The following is a 22756-nucleotide window of genomic DNA, read 5'->3' as shown; positions in this document are numbered from 1 at the left end:
TATAAAAAGGTTGCGAAATTTGTTCCCAGAAAAACATGGTAAATACGTTATTAAAACATTTTCGAAGAAACGTATTTATTTCATTTTAAAACGTTTGGGATGTCATCGTTAATACAGGAACATAAGCATAAACAGAACTTACAATTATTCACACTAGTGGTCTACATCTCTTTAAATCTCTCAGTGTAATGTCACTTCATATCAACACCTGTGATATAAATAAACTGAGTGGGTCAGGTTGAGAAACCTGGTGAGCACATAGGGATTTCAATCCCACAATGTTATACCATATATATAGTTTAAAATTCACAAAATATACAATTTCACCATACATATATATAAACAACTCTTATCCCACCCCGTCGATCCTCGCAACGAGGCTATCCATACTCTCGGACCTAAGATTAGTCGTTTTACCTACTCCATACTCTCGGATCAGAAATGAACGAATTTACCAAATCCATACTCTCGGACTAGGGACGAATGACTAATCCATACTCTCGGATTAAAGATGAATGATTATGCCTAATCCATACTCTCGGATTAGGGACAATAGCTAATCCATACTCTCGGATTAACGACGAATGATTATGCCTAATCCATATTCTCGGACTAGGGACAATGACTATGTCTAATCCATACTCCCGGATAAGTGACATATACTAACTTCTATTCTCTGAGTTTAACTCACTTGTACTCGTAAGAATATACTACCCAATATTCCTCATATTTAATTTAGGTCTACTCTTTATCCTAAATTATCAAATATAATCAGGTATGTTCTTTAACACGAATTTCAAGCAACATCAATTAACTCGCACATAAACATATAATTAATAATTCAATCAATACTTGTATTAAAATCATGTTCATGAAAGGGACTATGCACTCACCTGAGAAGGTGGTGACTCGGTACTCGGACAGCGCTTCGTTTACTTTAAAATAATTTCCTTCGACGAAACCTAGTATTATCACCAATAGATTTTAGTCTATTATTCGCCGAGACTAATTAATAGTCTAGCTATTATTACTATTATATAAGCGTTAAAAAAAATAATTATATAACTCATAATAATAGCCCAAGTATTTATTATATGTTCTTAATAACGTTAATATAATTAAATAAAAACTATATTAAAAATAGCGTAGGCGTAGCTCACTTACAGCGGGTTTTATAGAAAACCAGACTTTGCTTGGAGCAGCGTTTCCGAGCCGAAAAGCTCTTCTTCTCGGAGCCGTCGAGCACTCCGGGGCTTCCGCCTCGTGCTAGGGAGGTTCCCTAGGCTTTTCGGGGGATTTCGGGGCTAGAGAGAGGTTCTAGAGAGAGAGTAAAGAGAAGAAAGAATGGGAAGGTGTGAAGAAAATGAGGGTGGGAGAGGTGGTATTTATAGGGTGAAAATGGCTGAACTTGGTGCCACATGTCACCATCTAGTGGCAAGACTTGGGGAGAAAGCAATGGCCAAGATTGTGCCACATCACCCATTTTCGCACAACACACTTCCGACTTCTAAAATCCGTAACTTTCACATACGACCTCCGTTTTTGACGTTCTTTATATCCACGCGTAGGTAAAAATAATATCTACAACTTTCATTTTGACTCCGTCGGCTAATTCTCGACCGATTTCAAATTTAACAGTACGAGGCGTTTAGATTGTTAAATGACCGCAAAGAATTCGTAACTCCTTCATACGGACTCCGTTTTCGTCTGTCTTTTTACCGTTGAGTTCCTATTAATGAGATCTTCAACTCTCATTTATTTCACGTAAGCCAAAAACCGCTCGAACTAAAATTCGAGTTTCGGGTTGTACACTGCTAAGCCGAATCTTAGAAAAATCATAACTTCCTCATACGAAGTCAGATTTGGGCGTTCTTTTTATCGACGCTCTTAGTTTAACATATTCTACGACTTTTGTTTAGATTGCTAAGGCTAAAAAGTATTCTATCGTAAATTCACTATTTACGTCTTCCGGTGCTGTGCCGGTTTTGCCGTAAAACTTCGGCGGGCCATAACTTCTTCGTTATAACTCGGATTTCGGCGTTCTTTATATGTACGGAAACCTTGTGACGTATTCTAAAACTTGGTTAAGACTATTCATTCTAAATAATCTTTTGTCGAAAAGTCATTTTTGACCCCTATTCCCTCTAAATTGACTAGCCCGGATCTGGGGGCGTTACAGATGGGGTCTCAGACCCGATTGTGGCGATGAGATGGTTGCCTGATGTATAAGGTTATTTTTTTCACGTGCTCTTGTTCGGATGACCAGAAGGTCAAGTGCACTATGAACCTTCTCCGGTTAGGGGAAAGGGATTGGTGGGGACTGGTGACTAGTTCTTACATTCTTGGGCAGAGGGTCGCGATGACTTGGGAGCAGTTCTCCGAGATATTTCATTCAAGGTATGTTCCCTTGGGAGAGAGGGAGAGGCTAGCCTAAGAGTACCTGGATCTGAGACAGACGACCGAGTCGGTGAGGGAAATCACCAAGATGTTCATGGAGAGGGATTTGTTCAATCCTGAGTTCGCTACTTCAGTGTAGGCTCAGATGACTTGGTATTTGAACATGCTCAAGGCGGATATTCGACAGTGCGTGTCCACCAAACGCTATGGTTCCCTCACTGATATCCAGGATGTTGTGAGGAGGCAATATATTGAGATAGAGACCCAGGTGAGGGAGCAATGTTAGGCTTTGGATTAGTCCCATCATGCAGCGAAAAGGTTCAAGTCTATCGGCCAGAGTTCAGGATCAGTTGGAGGGAGGCACAGATCTTTTATATGTCACAGGTGTGGCAAGGAGGGCAATTTTGGTAGAGATTGCAGGCAGAGTGAGATATTTTGTTTCCTTTGCGGCCGGGAAGGCTACATCAGAGCTCATTGTCCTTCTCTCGGTGAGGTGTTGGATCCTACACCCTTAGCTTGACAGTTACCCGACGGTCTTCATGGGACTGTTGGGATCCCGAGGACCGAGATTTGAGTTGACAGTTCTTCTATTTAGCAATTGTTGTAGTGTTGGTATTCGTCTGTAACTTCCGTCTATGTTTCAAGTTCTGTTGTAATCTTGGATGATCATTTACATGGAATTATATTATTTAGATTTGTTTAAATTGATCTCTTGTTATGTATGGATTAACTATCTTTGTCCTCCATTATATGTGTATTGGAATGTATGAATGTTGTGTGGATTTTGATCCTACCATGTAACGAAATACCAGTGGTTTGAATCGAGTGGTAGAGTCCAAGTTAGTTTGCATATCGAAGGACTATGAAGTTCTCGCTTTCTAACATATTTCAAGTGGGGGAGAGCAGAACCTCGCAGCAGGAAAACTCTGCCAAGGTTCGGTTCTCAGTTTGATTTCTTTAAGTTCCAGACTTCTGCGCAACTGCTAAACTTTGGGTATCGCGGCAAGATCATCACCAGTTGTTGGATTTTCCCTTCGATTCGTAATAATCTTAGTTATAATAGCACCTGTAGGCCATACTTGTGCTTAGACCTTAGGGTTTTGGGAGCTTGGGTTGAGGGTTTACTTATCTAATATCGTCTAATCAGGGGTGAGTTCGAGTGTTGATAGTGGATACCTTAGTTGGGCTATTGGAGCTGAATAAGAGTGTGGTTCAGTTTAGTATGTGATCAATTACATTTCATTTCGGTGATGCCGTTTTGGTGTCGGATTAGCGTACTGACGGTTGACCGAGAAGCTCGGGGACTGATTAATTCCGCGTCTTGGTTGTTAATGGGGGAGTGCATCATAAAGTAGAAGCGAGAGCTTATTTCGAGGACCAAAAATAATTTAAGTGTGGGAGAATTGTAACATCCTGTTTATAATAATAATAATAATAATAATAATAATAATAATAATAGTAGTAGTGGTAGTAGTAGTAGTAGTAATAATAATAATAATAATAATATTAATAATAATAGATAAATAAATAAATAATACACCCTAAAACCCCGAGATGTATTATATATATATATATATATATATATATATATATATATATATATATATATATATATATATATATTGTTTTAGCCCTAAAGTCATATTAAATTATCGAGGTTTACACCTTGGGTAGTTAAAAGTTATATTTTCTATATATTGAGGGTTAAATTGTAACATTTGGACTTGAATTGAAATGATTTTTGGAATAAGGGGGCTATAGAGTAAATTAGGGATTTAATTTGAAACGATTTGGGATGGAGGGACTAGAAGTTTCAAGAAGTTAGAATTTGACTTTGATATAGTTATTAAAGGATAGGACATAAGCTAGTAAAATATAGTGTTAAGTTAGAACTTATTAGAATATAAACTTTTGTGTGTATTGTCTTCACGTATTCACTATGAATAGAAAGGATTCAATCCTTAGTACCACCCTGATATTCGAATATTTGGATTGTATAATATACTAATGTGAAAGTCAATCGTCATCACATTTCATTTATACATCAATTTGTTGTTATATTTTGTTTTTAAGTTAATCAATATTACACTTAAATGGGGGAAGTTTGTTAGTGATTTGTTATCATCAATATTATTTAAATGTAATGGAATTAATGATATTGATAAATATTGAACAAATAAGGAATGTGTGGAGTACACACTTGTTTAAATTTGATCAAATTTTAAAATACAATGTCATTTAGGGGAGAAGCCCTTGAACGAACGGGGGTCTAGGGGCAACACCCCTGGGAGCGAGGTCCAAGGGGCAGAGCCCCTAACTTTATTTGGGTTATATTGTTATATTAAAAATATATCAGAAATCTGAATTTTTTAAAATAAACCCGATTTTTTATTTTGTTTTGACCCTTATAGAAAGAACCCGAATTAGTGACAGTTTTTAGACATCAAACTGTTTTAGTGATAGTTTTTCAGACATAAAACAATCTTGTATCTTGTGATAGTTTTCTGATGGAAAAGATACTTAACCAATTTTGGTCTTCATGTTTTATGGTACCTTCGAAAATCATAACAATCATATTCTCTGTTCTTGCTCTCATATTCTGTCTTATCCGATTGAAGATTGAGAGTATCACCCAAATGCTTTAATCTGAAAGTATATACACATTTCTCAGAATTTTCAAGCATTTTATTACCCCGAATTTCTAACATATTCTTGACAAATCAATAGATTACCCATTTGGAAACTACCGTAAGCCTGCTAGGCAGACCATCAATCATCCAACAACTATTGGTAGTCCTCAAAGCTTCATGAGACACATGACTCTATCTAATTTATAAGTAATAAGCATGCCTCTGATATTAATTGATGTTTCCTTATGTTATTTTTAAATTCAAACATTTGATTTAAATGTTTTGATAAATTTTAGACTTTTTGTTGCTAGATAATTAAAAAACAATTTTTGTTTTTTTATTTCAAGTACAATGCTATTTGGGTGTAACGACATATGTTGTGTTAGAGCATGTCCGGTTAATTGTAGCAAATTTCTATATACATATCAAGAGGTGAAAAGGAAAGAGCAATTTAGTTTATGTATTTGCAAGTGGTAAAAAGAGACTAAAACCATAAACACAATGTACTAATTCCATTGCATAAGATACTTACAAAGTTACAAATCAAGAAATTGATCAACCAGAGCTAAATCTACATGAAAAAGAATGGACTTAAAGAATGAAGGCATTAGGTTTAATTCCCAAAAGGACAACATACTGTATTCTAGTAAATTCGCCAATTTAACAGTGTATTATTAACCGACAAACATAATAATCATTTTTGACACTTTTTTTTTTGTCAATAATGAAACAAATATTTGTCAAACTGTATGATAATGTGTTATTTGTGGAATTGACGAATGACTGAAAGTACGTTTGTCTTTTTGGTATTTAAAAATGGTCATGTCATGGATGTGCATGTATGCATGTTATGATAGACAAACAAGACAACCATGACACTAATATATATCAGTGTCAACTGTCAAGCCATAGTAGCAGCTTGAGTGATTAAGTGAACAATTGCTGCTGTAAAGAACCCCAGCAATGCACCAGCTGCAACCTGATTGTTTTTTTTTTTTTTTTTACATAAAAATATTATAAAAAAAATGTGTTTGTTATATTAGAAATAATAAAAATGCAAGAAAAGAAAAGAGACCTGAGGAGGAGTGTGGCCAAGAAGTTCACGAAGTGGTCTGCTATCAGCTAAGGGATGTTCAGCAGGAAGCTCATATACTATTTGATTCAGAAGCTGAAATTTTATAATTTCAGACATAATAAGGGAAAGAATGAACAATTGATTTAGATAAGATCATAAGATAAGAACTTGTTGTTGCCATTTTTACAAATTCAGACCTCTCACCTCTGCTTGGCGTCCAGCATGCAATCGTACACCACTTGCATCATACATTACCTGTTTGTTACAAACATCATAAACTGTTAATTTCATTCACAACGAATTCACAGACAATAGCAGATGATGAAAAAGGAGAGAGTTGAGAGAGGGAGAGAGATCATACAACACAAGCTAATATGAGAGCAATTGCAAATGTAGTACCACCAATACCATCTTGAAAACCAACAGCAGCAGCAAGAGCAGTCACAGTTGCTGAATGTGATGATGGCATGCCACCAGATCCCACAAGCTGCTTAATATCCCATCGTTTTTCTTTATACCTGCATGTCTACAACAGCTATAAGATTCTTAGGGGGGATGTAACAATACTAACACCGTTTCAGTTTATTAGCAAGCAAAATTGAATAAATTCAAACGCAGAAGCTGAATTAATGTGAAATAAGCTTTTGTCAGGTGGTTAATTTGATCACCTAACTATCCTTAAATCAGAAAACACATCATGAGCCCTAGAAAATGATATTCACAGAAAAAACAATGTCCTGATCCGATTCTCAGATTCAAAATAATCGTAAGCATTCAATCCAGCGCACGCGTGAAACAGAGAGGCATAGCAACACACAGTGCTTAATGTATTCTCCAGATATGATATGAAATTGTAAATTGTAAATTGATCGATTAGAAAACCAAACAAAAGAGACAGATATCATAATTGAAAACCTAGCTGAAACAAGAATACAAGCAAATCCAAAAATCAGAAATGATAATGAAAGAAAAAACATACCAGGTGGTGAGGACCTTAATGGCTTGGGCGACCGCAAAGGCAACAAGTGCAGAAACAAGAGCGTAGTTCATATGAACATTTGAATCCTCGTCGGATGCGGATCCAGACGGCACCGTTTCAGTCATGGATCTCATCTCTTTACCCCCCTGAATAAGAAACCTGGCTAATAATCAGAAATAGGGAGATGGAATATGCGAAGCGTAAGAGAAAGGAGCTACGACGACGACGACGAAGATGATGATGATTGATTGTGTCAGGGTATAAGCAACCGAAGAACGATGAATTTGATTTCTTTATAGGTTAATGGCGGAAAGGGACTTCCATTTTGATTGCAATTGCAAACATACGGTCAAACTCAAACAAAATAAATATAAATTATAAATAAATAAATAAATAAATAAGTTGTAAGGAACACAAGACGGCGTTCGGACCAACGAACCGGACATATTGCCATATTGGGTTATATTTCATTTGATTTTTAGTTTTAATGTTGAAGATTTAAAAATATTAAAAAATTTTTAAAAAAAAAATGATTTTCTTTTCTGTTAATTCAAATATAGTTTTGTAGCTATTTAATATTCTAATCTTATGTCTTGATGATTGATATATTCCGTCCCTTAAATTTTTAATTAATGTTCATGATTTTAAGACAAGCGAATCATGTTAAATGAGAAGTTTATAACAATGAATTGAACCTTATTGACATTGGTAAGCATGCCAAAAAGATGAAGAATATTTTAAGTAGAATCCAAAATTCAATATCAGTAATTATTCACCAAATAGTTCTATTTGAGAAATTTTGGTTGTTAAACAAATTTTTAAAAAAATGATAGTTTTAAAGAGGAAAGAAAAAGTACATCATGATGAATATTGTCATGGTCGACTACAACCACAAGGGACAAACTCAATAAATGACTTTGATAATATGAATTGAGGTAGCAAAAAAAGATCTACATATGGTATAACATGTATGATCAAAGTCTACTTGTATGTTGATGAAGAAAGACGTTTTCATCAGAAAACCCAAATATGCTTTCTAAGATCAAGTGTATGTCATGTATTTTGAAATGGGAATCATCAGCCGAATAAAATTGATGAACTTGATCATCAACTTCAATCCAACTGCAACCAGGTATCTTATGAGCCTTTTGCTCCTTCAATGTTCTCCATACTATTCTTGCTTTATCCCACTCCCCTAATGCACCATAAATATTGGCCAACATCGCCCCATACCCACCATTATTCGGCTCAATTTCAATCAGTTTCTTCACAGCAATTTCAGCCAAATCCATTCGGCCATGAATCTTGCAACCATTGAGCAAAGAACCCCAAACAGCTTCATCAGGTGGGGATTTCATTGCATTTATAACTTCCATGGCTTCTTCAAACTGACCTGCTCTACCAAGAAGATCAATGAAACACCCGTAATGATGAATGTCAGGCTCCATTCCATAATCGTTTACCATTGATTTGAAAAAAGAACGACCTTTTTCGACCAATCCACCATGGGTGCAAGCATTTAATAGCCCCACAAATGTAATATCATCCGGTTTCACGCCATGTTGTTTCATTTCCTCAAAGATTATTATTGCTGATTCGCTTTGGCCATGGAGGGCGAAAGAGTTGATCATGGAGTTCCATGAAGTTAGGTTTCTCTTTGGCGTTTCATCGAACACCCTTCGGGCTTCTTTCAAGCTCCCACATTTTCCATACATATCAACCAATCCGTTTGCAATATGAGAATTAGGACCAAGCCCGTTTCTAAGAAGGTAATTATGTGTTGATTTTCCAAGATGTAACATGCCCATGTGGCCGAAAGCTGAAAGAGAGCATAAAACTGTAACATGATTTGGTTTCTTTCCGTTCATAATCATCCTTCTTAGAAGATGAATAGCTTCTGAAAACATCCCATTGTGAGTACACCCAGCGATTATAGAATTCCACGATGGGGTATCTCTGTCGGGCATTTGTTCAAACAACTCAATTGCACTCCGCATTTCACCGGCTCTAGTATACCCAGAAATCATAGCAGTCCAAGACACGACATTTCTCTCAGACATTTCATCGAACAGTAGCCTCGCAACAGCTATATCGGAAGAGAACCTCGAGTACGCGTCAAGTAAAGCCGTTTTCACAACTGGGTATTCTTCATAACCCGTTTTAACAATCTGGGAATGCACCATTTTCGTTCCATTCGATCCCAAAACTTCCGGGCAAGATTTAAGGACGTGTGGGTAGATAAAATGGCTGACTTTAGGTCGTTTCTTTCGAACCATATCACGGTATAAAAGGAGTGACGAATCATGATCTGGCTGAGAAGAATAAGCTGTGATCATGGCGGTGTAGAGGTAGACATTGGGTGAAACAAGAGAAGAGAAGATTGAGCGAGCGTAATCGAAGTTGGATAGAGAGAGTACACAGCACCGAACGAGCTTGAAAGAGAAAAACTGGTCTTGGGAATGGCCGGTGGTGATGAGATAAGCTTGAAGCTGCTTAAGATGAATAAGGTTATTGATTTTGTCGAGTATTCCTAAGATCTGTGTGTTTAAATTGGAGGATGCTGGCATCTTCTGGCCCTGCTCTTTGCTTCAACTTCACCTCTTCGCTTGCACTCCCGCCTTTGCCAAAAAATATAAAATTTTAACAGAAAAGTTTGAATTTATAAGAAAAATGAAAAAATAAATTGAGTTATTAAAATTATTGAAACTTTAATGTATTGAATACATTACATATATAAACTCTTTCTAATAAATACTTTACATATATATTACATTACACATTAAATGTGAAATTTTAATTTAATAAAATGAAAAATACAATAAATGACAAGTGGAAAATAAAAAATTTAAAATTTTTAGAAAATGTCAAGTGTCCAAATGAAAGAGAAAATGACATGTGGCAAAAAAAACCTTCATTTATTATAGTAGATTTATTTTAGCAAGTTAAATAAAGAAAATAAAGTTTAAAAAGGGATCAAAATCACAAAATGTACCTATAAATTCTCTAAAACTTTCAATAAAAAAAAAATCAAAAAACGATCAAATGACACACTGCCAAAAAAAACAAACTTTTCAGAAGTGAAAGTTCTATGCATACCCATGTTACCAGTCGAACATTAAAGACTAGGTGTCAAACCCGTATATTACACGGGTTTATTAAAAATAAAAATTTAATATAAATATTTAAAAATTAAATATTTTATAAAATAACAGTTTTATATAATATAATGTAATTTTTTTGGAACATATGTAAAAAAATCAAATATTCTTTAGAGCATTTATGATCATTTATTATCAAATTAATAGAATAATTTTCTTTTCAAATGGAAAATAATAATTATAAAACTCCCACAAAATTATATGTGACAAAACTCTTAAGAATTTAACAAGTGATAAAAAAAAACCTTCATTTATTAATGAGAATTTTTTTTGTAATTTTACTTGAGCTTGTACTATCTTCTCTAGGCCTCTCTTTATAAATTTTGATAATTCCTTTTTTTTTTCACAGTTAGTTTTGTCATCCAAAAAGGGGTTGCGGCACAACTTATTGCTCGTTTACTCGCAACGTCTATAACGCCTATATAAATCCTTCTTATGAATTTCGTAATGAATGAATGATATGGTAACATATATAATACTCAATTTCGTCACATAAATTCCAAACAAAAAAATATATTTCATAGACAAAAAAAATTATCAAAATTTATATTGTGATACCCGTAGAGGGTTTCACTGACTGAAGTTCCATACCCCAAACTCAAACAAATTTATGGAAAAATCCCTAGTATTCAATTGTTGACATGAATCCCCTGTATATAGAAGACAAGTCCACAAAGGACCCTATGTAGACTCACCGGTCATTTTTTGAAAAGCTTTTTTTTTTCGTCATTTTTTTACACTTTGGTGGATCACTTGGTCATTTTTAGCAAAATCTGAAAAGAAAATATTAATATTATAGTAACACAATCTTTTAATCATATTTATCACACCAATAAAAAAATTCAAAACTTATGCAAATAATAGCAGTCTCATGAACCCTTAAGTTCATGTCTTTGTATATGAAAATCAACTCAAAATTGTATAATCTTCTATAGAAATAAATACGAAATAGCCTTCAAAGGACTTCAAACTTTTGGTGAATCTATTTACAGTTGTAGAAAGTTGCTTGAAACTCTGATAAAGTTTAGTTGATGTTGCCATCCAATGAATCATTTCGCAGTCATTATATTAAATTGGATTTTAAAAAAGACTATAACCAGCTATGATTAGTATTTAATACAATACTACCAAAGAACTAGAAAGCAACAACGATTTAAACCAAACAGAATACAACATTAATTACAACTCAATACTAATTTCGTTAAACCTTAAACAACTTGTCTTGCAAAATGAGACTTGAATGCTATTACCATTGTTTTTTTTTTTTTTTTGCTGAATGTTTGATTCTATATACGAATAACTGAGGCAGAAGATGAGTCAGGGGTAACATGGAAGTTAAGTTCTACAAAGTGACCACCTCCTTCCCCTCTCGCCAGTCTTCCCGGATTCACACACATACATTTCACTTCTTCACCTCCTTCACTTGTCCCCTCCAACCTCAAAACCTACAAATATCTCAAAATTAAACAATAATAATACATCAATAAAATCTTCACAGAACCATTTAAAAGATATAATCGATTACATACCTTCACAAAGTGTGTGAGGTCTGAAGGAACAATGAGAATGTCTGGAACACTAGACATTTGAAGGGCTTCTGGAGCAAGCGACAAGTCCACAGGAGTGTCTTCCGCGGGTGGGTACAGAGGATAAAAGCTGTCGTCACAAACGTAAAAATATTAAATTAAGAAAAAAGAAAATTATTATTTTGAATTTTGAAAACATGCCTGCGTTGACTCAGGAGATGGCTTGTTAGTGTATTCATGCGATTCTTGATCCCACGTGACACCACATCCATACTAAGTTGTTTCAAGACATCCACACTACAGCAGCCTACTTTCACCTATATTGTTTTCAATGAATTATTAAAAGTTCTCAACTCAAATATTTTTAAATATCATCCAAATAACAACATTTACCTTATTTGCTGAGATCATTCCAGGATTTGTAATGCAAGTGATCTGACGATTTAGATCAGCTATATTCATATCAAAAGCAGCCTGCACAATCAAAAAAACACACTAAGCATAATACTCTAAAATATTCAAGTCATCCTAATATTTAGACTAATGTTACACTTTTGGTCCCTGAGTATAGCTGTTTTTTTCAAATTTGGTCATTGTTTAAGGTTTTCTTAATGTTTTTGGTAACACAATGGCAAAACTAGCTACACTCAGGGACCAATATAGTCATTTTACTTTGAAAAATAACCAAAAACGTTACGAGAACCTCAAACAAGAACCAAAACTGCAAAAGAAAATTTTTTGGGACCAAAATTGCAAAAAATAGCAGCACTCGGGGACCAACATGTAACTTACTGTAACATTTATAAATATTTCATTCACAATAAAATGATAAATTTACCTGAGGAAATACATAGTCATGGTGTGCATCACGTATAGATGGCACAAGAATCACACGTGCAGCAGAGCCCATATATTCCACATAATCTTGAAGCTGAGGAACAATTGATATATAAAAAATCAAGGAAAAAAGTGGAAATAAAAGCGTTAGAGGTAAAAATAAAGGAACAGTTTCGACGATTATACCCTCCTAAGGATTTCAAGACGGAATAAATCATCATAAGTCCTGTTTAAAGCTCCTTTCTTGATCTCGGGATGCTCCGAATCAATGAAAGGCCCTAACTGTTAATCAATGTTAGTTAGTTTAGAGTGGTTTTGAATTTTGAATAGTTACAGGGTTAAAATTGTAAATTCCCACCAGTATAAGCAACTGAGGCTGCTTTCTTTGTGCATATGCAAGAAGATCAGACAGTGGCTCAAAGAATAAGTTGTCAGTTGTGGTGTAAGGGCCTGAAGCAATAATCTGCTCAAAGATGACATGGATAGAATCAGAGAGAATCCAGATAGTAAACTTAAAGGGGTACTTTAGTAAAATGAAGAACAAGCTTACACACCATTGATAAATCTGAAGTTATATCAGATAAATCAGCAGGCTTGTTATCTTGATCCACAGCTTGTCTCTTCTTTTGACGAATATTTTCATCATCAGGGACTGATAGTGGAACGTTATCAACAATTTTTGTTGCAATTAAATAGTGCCCACTTGGATTATGCCCTTCAATACCTACCACCTGTAGAATTATGTTTATGTTAAATGGTTTTTTTTGGTCAGTTTCCATTTTTTTAAATATCTACCTGGCCTGGGAAAAGGGAAAACTGGTCCAATTTCTGTAAGTCAAGGCGCACACGTTGTCCTCCAGAATGCTCAACACTGTTCAAACAAGTAACAAAGGACAACAGTAAGGGCAAAGATGACTGAAAAGAGCATAAAGATTCAACAGAAATTACCTGCTTTGAAGCATGATTGGTTTTTCCTTTAAACGCCCTTCTTCTTCACAGCAAATCATGCCAACAGCAAATATACTTTTCTGATAGGGAATCAAGAGATGTAACTTATGTTGTTGAAGCTCTTCAAAGATGATAAAAATGAAAAGGATAATTCTAAAAGAATAGAGATAGGAATTACTTGGGAAGCAACCGATGGATCAACAGGTTCCTCATAAAGCTGAGATGCAACCATGGCTTTTGAATATTTCATGATTTTATCTTCAAGATAATTAAACTAAACTTCCAAAAACATTAAAGTTAGTGATGTAAGCATACAAAAAGCAATCAAAATTATGAAAATGCTATAATACCTTGTCTTCTATCCTGTCATACATGTATCTGCATCCAGGGGCAGGCTGGGAAGAATGAACTTCAAGGGAACAACTTTTAATAGGTTGTACCCTTTTGATCACATCATCTTCAGAACCCTCTTCGCCCTTTTCCATTTTAATTTCATGAACTGTAGGTAGGGTGTTAAAAGTTGAGTGTACTACAAACTTGTCTTTTCGTTGCCCAAAGGGTGTCACCAGTTCCAAAGGCTTCCCCAATGAATGCTGCATAGGTGTTACATCAAATGAGTCCAGATGTACATTCGTTTGTCCTGTTGGAGAGGTAGGAACAATCTCCTTAGCATCTTCATGGTCTTCATCTAACTCCCTGTAGTATAAGTTTGTGGTTGTTGATTCAAATCATAGAAAATGAGGCTCGGTTATTCACAGTGATAAGCTGTCACATGTCAGATGAAAGGCTTACATGGTGACATCGGTATATGAATGTAGGCCTTGCTCCTTTTCGATAATAGCTTGTTTCTGTTCACTTTGTAGTTGCTGATGGAATGCATCCATATGAGCATCTGATACTACTAGTTCCAGTTGCCTGTCAAAACAGGGATAATATTAACATAATATTGCTGATGGAATGCATCCATATGAGCAATGATAACACTGTCAAAGACCAAATAAAACTAAACACAATTCGAGTGGCGAAATGGATTCTCCTACAAAGCAGACTAGAATTCCTTTCCACCTCCATACTCGGAAATCCTATACTGAACGTTAAGGTAATCGAGCAAAACTAATTACCTGTTGATAGAGTACAAATCCCAGCTCGAAACAAGGTCCGATGGACTGAGATTGTAATTTATACAAAATGTCAGACCTGCTCACCGAAACAAAAACAAATTGAGAAGATAATCAATCGCACGGACTATAAAAACTAAATCAAGATGAAATCAGTGGGGCAAGAAGTGAAAATCTTTCTTACATTTCTTAAGTATTTCTTCTTCTTCAACTAAAATGAAGTTGTTCTTCTTGAATTCGGCTCTAATTTGGTCTTCCATGGAGATCTAGGGTTCTTGCTGTCGACTGTGCTTGGAGGGAAACAAATGAAGAAGATGGCGCGAAAACTTGGTTCGTCGTGTGTGTATGATATATCGTGGAATGGGCCTCTAAGGAATGTGAGCTTTTGGGCCCCTGGCTTGAACAAGGCTAAGGGTCATCCTTTCTGGGCTGGACTGGTAAGATAATTGGCTCATTTCTCCAATTCTTTAAAAAGTAAAAAATAGAAATATAAATAGTTTTTAATATCAAGATTCAATGTGTTCGATTCTATAATAACATATTAAATATGAACAGAAAATAAATTGTTCGATAAACCTTGTAGGTTAATGATTATACTTGATAATTGATATGGCTCGGGTTTGAATTTCCATGTCTAAAAAAAGTTAATACTTTGATATGCCAAAGCCTAGGTGAATGACAGAATGAGCCTTTTATAGTTATCGTACATGTACCTGTAATTTCAATACGAATTGAATTTTACGTTTGTTAAAAGTTTTTGTTCAAGCTTTGGTGGAAGAATAATCATTTTGCATATTCTCCATAAAGGTAAAGTTGAAAAAAAAAAAACTAAAATAATTAAAAATAATTAACAAGAACTAGCAAACAAATACAAGCTTGTACCACGAGTTGAGCCTAACACTGATAGTAGTACATCACTTGCAAACTACAAAAAAAACACCATACACATCAAACTCCCAACACCTACATCTATTTTAATCTCTAACTTTCACCTGAGAGACTTATTTCTTTATTTATTCACAAATACCAAATCACTCTTTTTACACAAACTCCAATACTTGTTGCATTTTTCAGTTCTTCACGAGTAAAATTTGTAGCTCCCAGCTGACCTAATAATCGACCTTAGACCTCCAATTGGTGCTAAAATCATTATTAGCACACCAATTACTATGCAAATCTGAAACATTAACAACACAAATTAGATAACTCATAGAAAAAAAAAATCCTTAACAAAAAAAAAAAAAAAAAAAAAAGATTGAATTTTTGACAATACCCAATTTATGCACCAAGTTATGCTCCATCTTTTAGGCTTCCTAACTATTAGCCAAATAATGCATGGAAGCTGTGCAAGTAATGATAATACACAATGAGAGGGCAAAAAGGACTTTTCACATATTGCAAAAGAGGGGGAAAAAAAGACTCACGTAATAGGTGGTTGGTGCCAATGCAAACCCTCCAAAGAATCCAAGAAGTCCACCAAAGAAAGGGAATGTGATTGCAATAAAAGTAGTGATAACTGCAAATACCCAAAAGTTGGAATCAAAATTTTTAAAAAAAAGTATTTGAGAAAGAAAAAAAAATAGCATCATAATCTTACCAACAAATAATGTACGAACAGTGAATCGAAGGACACCACTCGGCTTCAGTTTCACTGATTTCACCAAGAAAGTTTCTATCATGTCATAAACAGGCATCGAAAAAATCTGAAATGTTCAAAAAAAAAAGTTAGATTTTGACATTTTGTAATGAAGACTGAAGAGATATGAGATGGAAGAAAATCTTGACACATACCTGATACCCACCAATGACATGGATGATGACAAACATGTTAGCTGAAGCAATAAGCCATGGAGGGTGTTCAAGAGTGATAAGAATATTGTCATCAACAGTGTTCCCAAACACATAAAACCCAATTATTGCAACAGGAAAGTAGCAAATAGCAACAATTATATACGCAACAACACAACCCAACCACATTGGTCCCTTTGATGGCTTTTCAGGTGTTGAAGGGATAGTCGCTTGGATCTCTAAAACCACATTATGACCCGCATACGCGAATGCCACATCACCCAAAGCACTAAACATCCCAAACATTTGTCCCACAGAAGTTTTCGACCTTGGACTATAGTCCACGTCATCATGAGCTCCCCTTTTCCATGAAGCCACCCAAGCAATCGTTGAATAACTGCCATAAGTTCATAATGAATTTTGATTTATGGTTTATGATTTATGATTTATTATTAGTTTATTACCTCAATGACATGATGGCAGCAGCTAAAGAGACACCACTAATGGAGTTGAAATTTGGGAGGTGAGCAAGTACAAAGTGAACAGAGGCGAAAATCAAGATGAAGTAAGTGGTTCTTAGAGGTTTACAATCAGGGCAAATTGATTGTTGAAACTTCTGTAGAGATTTTCCTCCAGTCACCATGTAGACAATGCATGTGCCTACTTCCACTATCAACTGTTGAGGGACTACAACAAAAAGCCCGAGTTTTTCACCAAAAGCATGTTGCCCTAGCTCATGGTATCTGTCAAATCTTTTTCCTGGAACCATTTCGTGCATTTCCACCATTTGCCATAGTGTGTAGAGTGTAATCACCCAAGAGAGGACTAGTACTGTGATTCCAAAGCCCCTGAATCAAAGAGATTGTATATTATGGAAGTGGATTTTGTGTGGGGATTTTCATCGAACATGTTGTGTGCATCGTTTAAACCAAAAAAGAATCTTACAGAGAAGACTTGGATTGAAGGAAAAGGGATACCATCCGAGTTGAGATAGGGCGTAAGGAAGACTGAGGACACCGGCACCAACCATGGCGGTGACATTGTGAAAGGCTGAGTACCACCACTTTGCGTTTCTGGAGGATGTCACTGGAAGCCAATCATCGATGGCTTTTTCCTCGGCAGTTCTTCTATCATTCCTCGCATCAGCACCAGACTCCATGGAAGATTGATTTACACGCTTCTCTACTCACTTGAATTTCTTTGATAAAGAAGAAGGAACCCACGTCGAGAATAAATAGAGGACCAAGATCCATGATATTTGGGTTCTCTCCTTAACTTTCAGAATTGGTACTGTGTCAGCCATAGAAGCGGGTTTCATGGGTTCGATAATTTGATGACACATGTAGAGAAATTTTTGGCTGAATGCGAGGAAATGGAAGTTTGGCGGCAGAGCTGCTATTTCTCACTTTAACTGTAATTTGAATCGATCACAACCAGAAATCCAATTTTGGATCCTTGTTAGTTGTTAGTAGTCGTTACTTGTGTTGAAACACTCTTTTAAAACTGCCACACTATCCTTCTGAAATTACCAAATACCCCTATTTATTTCTTTCTGTAACCAAAACTTCATAACAAAACAATATAAATTAATTCTTGATTAACCATTAAATATCATGAACCAATACTCTGTGTTACATTGGGACAGATTCTTTTGAGTAAACATACTTTATATAATTATTAGTCAACACAGCAATTAAGTACAAAAAGAGTTAGCTATTTCTTTCTTTTTTGTTACCCACAACCTAATTAACACAAGTTGGTGCTAGTATATGGCTTATCCTTACCATCAAAATATGTAACACAAATAACAAATTAACAATTACAATTTATTAAACAACATACTAAAATAAAAACGGAGTGCCAAAGATAACTATTCGTCACTTGTTTATAATCAAAATGCTTCACGATATTCACAATCTTAAGTACAAACTCTAATTAACACAAATAACAATCCATTTGTTATATATGCAAAACAATTTGTAATTATATAGGAACATTCAAATTCAAATAAAAATATAAAGATTTAAATAAGAATAACCTAATATCAACTTATAATATATCCATAATAAATACTTAGTATTTAGAAACATTTTAATTATAATAAACTAACAATAAAGAATAACAAGTACCTAGGTCAAATTATTGGGTAGTTTGTTTTGTTTATTTTTACTTTTATGTGTACAACATAGGTAAGAAGATATAATTGTGAAAGAAATCCAAAGAATGACCAAGCGAGAGGTGAATTGGAGATGAGAAGTAACGTCGGAGAGACATAATAGCAAGCGAGGGCCTTAAGGCGTGTGCCCATTGATAACACATTCCATTGATAACAAGTCTCTCAATGGGATGTGTTGTATCACTATACTTATGGAATGTGTTGTATCACTATCTTGCGGTTTTTGGATTTTTTTGAGGTCTATATTGTTCCTACTTGTTTCCTGTAACACGATATTTCTCTCTAAGAACTCAAGATTCCTGGAAACAAACATGGTTTGTATAGTACCCCATAAGCGACATTTGAAAGTTCCGGACTCTAGTTTTCTAGAAATTACATGTCATATGTGGGCAGTAAAGTAAGACAACTTGGGTGTAACCCCGTGCCATAGATTGTTTGATGTCTTAGTTACCTTTGTTGAAATCATTTTGAGAATGTTTGAAATCATTTTGAGAATGTCTAGAACAGACTCTAAGGTATAACCCCAAAAGGTATATATAGAGGGTCTTATTAATATTTAATAGATCGTGGGCATTTCCTTTTAGTAAAATGGAAAACTACCTTAAATCATATTTCCACACAAATAGAATATGCATAAATCAAGCAACTTGGGCAACTTCCTCCAAACTTCTGTCTAATATAATATGTTTGATTCAAGTCATATTTATATATGGTGGTATGGTTGATTCAAAGCATGCTTGAATACGGTGGTACTACATATAATTTACATGTGAAACATCATTATGCATATCAATTTCATAAAGATCATAATATGGACAACATCGCAAAAGGGACAACATTGGAAAGGTTGGTATAAGACTTGTTCAAGTTTGAAACACACAAAGTTTAATAAAATCATAAAAAGCAATCATGTTTTTCAAGTTTTCCCATCTGAGTAAAAGACAATAAGACTTTAGAATAAACAATAGGATTCAAAAGATATATTGTCATAGAAATGGTTGTGTCATAAGACTTGTTCTCAATAATAACTCAAAGTATAAAACACTTATTACCACCAAAGTCCTAAATCGTTCTCAAAACAAAATCAGAAGAAATGACCAAAAAAAAGTTGACATCATCCATTGAAAAATTTAGGCTTGAACAGATGCAATGTGGCAGATGAGGTCAATAACACGGGAGCTGCATACATGGCAAAAATAAAACATTAATCAGAGAGTATATGCATGTGAATCTTATATAATAATATATAACACAGGGCCAATTCTTTCAACTTCTTCCATGTTGAAAAAGATATAAATATCGTTACCTGTATCCCCATTCATTATCATACCACGACACCAGTTTCACAAAGTTGTCATTCAAAGCTATTCCAGCTTTAGCATCAAAGATGCTCGACCTGTTGTCACCGATAAAGTCAGTGGACACAACATCGTCTTCTGTATATCCCAAAATACCCTTCATTTTGCCCTCTGATTCCTCTCTGAAATTACAAAAACAACCCCAAAAGTTAACATTATGTTTCCACAAAATATTAATTTACTTATTCCCATAACTTACTTAATGGCAGCCTTAATCTGCTCATAGGTAGCCTTCTTTTCCAGCCTTACAGTCAAATCAACAACTGACACATCCACAGTTGGCACACGGAAGGCCATTCCCGTCAATTTCCCATTTAGAGCAGGCAAAACCTTACCCACAGCCTAAACATCAACACATAATATATAAGTTGAAATCAAATTATTAAAGGGTAAATCCGTAAATAGTAATTACCTTAGCAGCTCCAGTGCTGCTCGGAATGATGTTGAAAGAAGCAGCTCTTCCACCTCTCCAGTCCTTCATTGATGGGCCATCAACAGTCTTTTGAGTGGCTGGAAGTTTAGTTAAAATGTTAAATACATTTTGTTTTTAGTCGATAATTTAATCTAATGAAAGGGAAAATCCGTAAATAGTAATTACCAGTGATAGAGTGAACAGTTGTCATAAGACCCTCAACAATTCCGAACCTATCGTTAATGACCTGTATATATATTTTTTTTTTGTGTGTGTGAAAAATACAAAAAGAAAAAGAATGGTGAATATTATTAGTTGAAATGGAGATTATATAATTAACCTTGGCAAGTGGAGCAAGGCAGTTGGTTGTACAGCTGGCATTTGAAACAATGTCAAGCTCGGGTTTGTATTCCTTCTCGTTCACACCCACAACAAACATGGGAGCATCCTTGCTAGGAGCAGAAATGACAACCTTCTTTGCTCCACCCTACATAATTAAATATAATTAAACATAACGAAATTGATAAAAGTATATGAAAGCTGAATAGAGATTTAATGAAACCTTCAAATGGGCAGCAGCCTTGTCCTTATCAGTGAAGACTCCAGTAGACTCCACAACAAAGTCAGCTCCAGCTGCACCCCATGGGATTTCCTCAGGGTTCCTAAATAGCATGAAAAGACAAATAGTTTACAAAATATTCTTTATAAAAAAAATCTCAAACAAAAGAATTGCATGTGATAGATGTTACCTGATGCCAAAAACAGTGACGGGTTTATCACCGAAGAGAAGGGTCTTCTCATCTTTGACTTTAAGCTCATGATGCTTCCACTGGCCATGAACACTGTCGTACTTGAACATATATGTCTGCATGTATGGTAACCAGTGAATTTTTGCAAAGGGAGATGCTTCAATTTATATTTACTTAACTACTATTATTATAGTTTGGACTCTGCTTTATTTACATATGTTAAAACTTGTTCAGTGTACTAGTTTAACTAGTACATGTGACCTAAACTTTTGCATAATACCCATGGTTTAGTGGTAAAAGGACCATTAACATCATCTTAACTCAAACTATCACAACTAACACAAGATGGTAGCCGAAGCATAAATCGCTATATGTACACAGACAGAGCAAACAAAGAATTCATAAGTTGTATGACTTGACTATTCATGATATACACATACACACAGATCGATAAATATTTGATTACAGCATTTGTATCAATAATGTGGTTTACCATTTTTTTAGTTTCCATTTGATGATTCCATCGAAAAGTGTATGTAATTTGACATATATGTGATCGAATCTTTTAAATAAAAATAAGCATTTGCAGCATAAGCAACAAAAGGATTATCATATGATAAAGTTACCATGTACTCGGTGGTGATGAATGGATCATTAACAGCAACAAGCTCAACATCATCTCTCTGGAGAGCAACTCTAGCAACTAGACGACCGATTCTTCCGAATCCTATCACATATCATTTAAAACAAACTAATCAATTAAAAACTAAGAACTCAAATAAATATCAAACTGAATTCAATAAAAAAAAAAAAAAAGAGTACCGTTGATTCCGATCTTAATCTTCTTATCTGATCCTGCAAAATTAAACAAAACAGAGAACGAACATAAAAATCAAAGCAACAGAAAAACGATGTGAATGGACATCAAAACGGAAGAGAAATTACCCATTGCGCAAAGTGTTTGAAGATCGTAGTTGGTGAGATGGGTGTAGTGTGCGTGCTGAAGGATTACGACACCTAATTTATAGCGGAGCGGCGGATTAGCCGAAGCGGGAGGGTCACGTGATGGCGGATTTTTTAATTAGTTTCTTGGAGAAAAAGAAACCAAAACTTAAATAAATAAAGGAGCTTCTAGATGGAGCCGCTGGTTAACTAAACCCATGAGCCGGTTTACATTAGAGTAAATTTCTGGTCCATGTAGTTTAACGAATATATCTAAATATTGTACTTGTTTTTCCAATATTTTCAATGTTGGTCCACCCTCCTTTAAGTCTAACGGACCATCAGTTAGTCTTTTCTTTATAACCATTTTGTTTTTCAACCAAATTTGCAATTACTTATTTATTAAGGTGTTGTTTGATTTTCTGAAGCAAAAATTCATTAAGTCTGCGGATCACTTCTGTAACCCTCTGCAGTAGAAGAGGTGGACCAAACGGTTGCAGACTATAATAAGAAGCGTGTTTGTTTTTTTAACATTTGCATACTGCTACAGATATTAAAAAATTAAAATAAACTAATTTTATAAACCGAAAATAGCTTTTTAATACGTAAAATTTAATAATGTATAACATTTCGGTAAAAATTAATGATATTTCAGTAAAAAAG

The 22756-nt window shown here is 34.9% G+C and overlaps 5 protein-coding genes across 7 annotated transcripts; all 5 read right to left on the bottom strand.

Moving 5' to 3' along the window:
• Positions 1-4794: 4794 nt before the first annotated feature.
• On the bottom strand, positions 4795-7422 carry LOC145034917 (uncharacterized). Of its 2 annotated transcripts, none has more exons than XM_078983479.1 (5): positions 7082-7422; positions 6464-6620; positions 6307-6357; positions 6103-6195; positions 4795-5043 (listed from the first exon to the last, which is right to left on the bottom strand). In XM_078983479.1, exons 1-5 carry the CDS (start codon positions 7213-7215, stop codon positions 5026-5028), a joined length of 453 nt encoding a protein of 150 aa, XP_078839605.1. In that variant the 5' UTR covers positions 7216-7422; the 3' UTR covers positions 4795-5025. The 2 variants fall into 2 exon arrangements, with proteins under 2 accessions (XP_078839605.1, XP_078839604.1); XM_078983478.1 differs by lacking the exon at positions 4795-5043 and adding an exon at positions 5517-6006.
• A 525-nt stretch (positions 7423-7947) lies between these two features.
• On the bottom strand, positions 7948-9694 carry LOC145033498 (Pentatricopeptide repeat (PPR) superfamily protein). The gene has a single exon (XM_078982095.1). It carries the CDS (start codon positions 9646-9648, stop codon positions 8056-8058), a length of 1593 nt encoding a protein of 530 aa, XP_078838221.1. The 5' UTR covers positions 9649-9694; the 3' UTR covers positions 7948-8055.
• A 1681-nt stretch (positions 9695-11375) lies between these two features.
• On the bottom strand, positions 11376-14989 carry POLA2 (DNA polymerase alpha 2). Its single transcript, XM_078983477.1, has 15 exons — positions 14853-14989; positions 14672-14747; positions 14343-14465; positions 13901-14246; positions 13729-13824; positions 13551-13630; positions 13398-13473; positions 13157-13333; positions 12961-13065; positions 12789-12884; positions 12604-12696; positions 12159-12239; positions 11967-12082; positions 11769-11895; positions 11376-11684 (listed from the first exon to the last, which is right to left on the bottom strand). The coding sequence occupies exons 1-15, from the start codon at positions 14926-14928 to the stop codon at positions 11526-11528; spliced, it is 1827 nt and encodes a 608-aa protein (XP_078839603.1). The 5' UTR covers positions 14929-14989; the 3' UTR covers positions 11376-11525.
• A 537-nt stretch (positions 14990-15526) lies between these two features.
• On the bottom strand, positions 15527-17950 carry LOC145033497 (lysine histidine transporter 1-like). Of its 2 annotated transcripts, none has more exons than XM_078982092.1 (7): positions 17434-17950; positions 16921-17304; positions 16460-16853; positions 16266-16371; positions 16093-16184; positions 15942-16010; positions 15527-15845 (listed from the first exon to the last, which is right to left on the bottom strand). In XM_078982092.1, the coding sequence occupies exons 1-7, from the start codon at positions 17613-17615 to the stop codon at positions 15747-15749; spliced, it is 1326 nt and encodes a 441-aa protein (XP_078838218.1). In that variant the 5' UTR covers positions 17616-17950; the 3' UTR covers positions 15527-15746. The 2 variants fall into 2 exon arrangements, with proteins under 2 accessions (XP_078838218.1, XP_078838219.1); XM_078982093.1 differs by having other exon boundaries at positions 17402-17565.
• Positions 17951-19599: 1649 nt separating this feature from the next.
• On the bottom strand, positions 19600-22221 carry LOC145034915 (glyceraldehyde-3-phosphate dehydrogenase, cytosolic). Its single transcript, XM_078983476.1, has 11 exons — positions 22097-22221; positions 21974-22006; positions 21778-21878; positions 21152-21267; positions 20965-21064; positions 20743-20889; positions 20589-20649; positions 20403-20500; positions 20190-20332; positions 19939-20112; positions 19600-19811 (listed from the first exon to the last, which is right to left on the bottom strand). Exons 1-11 carry the CDS (start codon positions 22098-22100, stop codon positions 19763-19765), a joined length of 1026 nt encoding a protein of 341 aa, XP_078839602.1. The 5' UTR covers positions 22101-22221; the 3' UTR covers positions 19600-19762.
• Positions 22222-22756: the final 535 nt, after the last annotated feature.

This window comes from Lactuca saligna, chromosome 3 (genome assembly GCF_052625555.1).
Source record: "Lactuca saligna cultivar CGN05327 chromosome 3, ASM5262555v1, whole genome shotgun sequence".
NCBI classification, from domain to species: Eukaryota; Viridiplantae; Streptophyta; class Magnoliopsida; order Asterales; family Asteraceae; genus Lactuca; species Lactuca saligna.
This window is presented reverse-complemented; position numbering and strand designations above follow the sequence as displayed.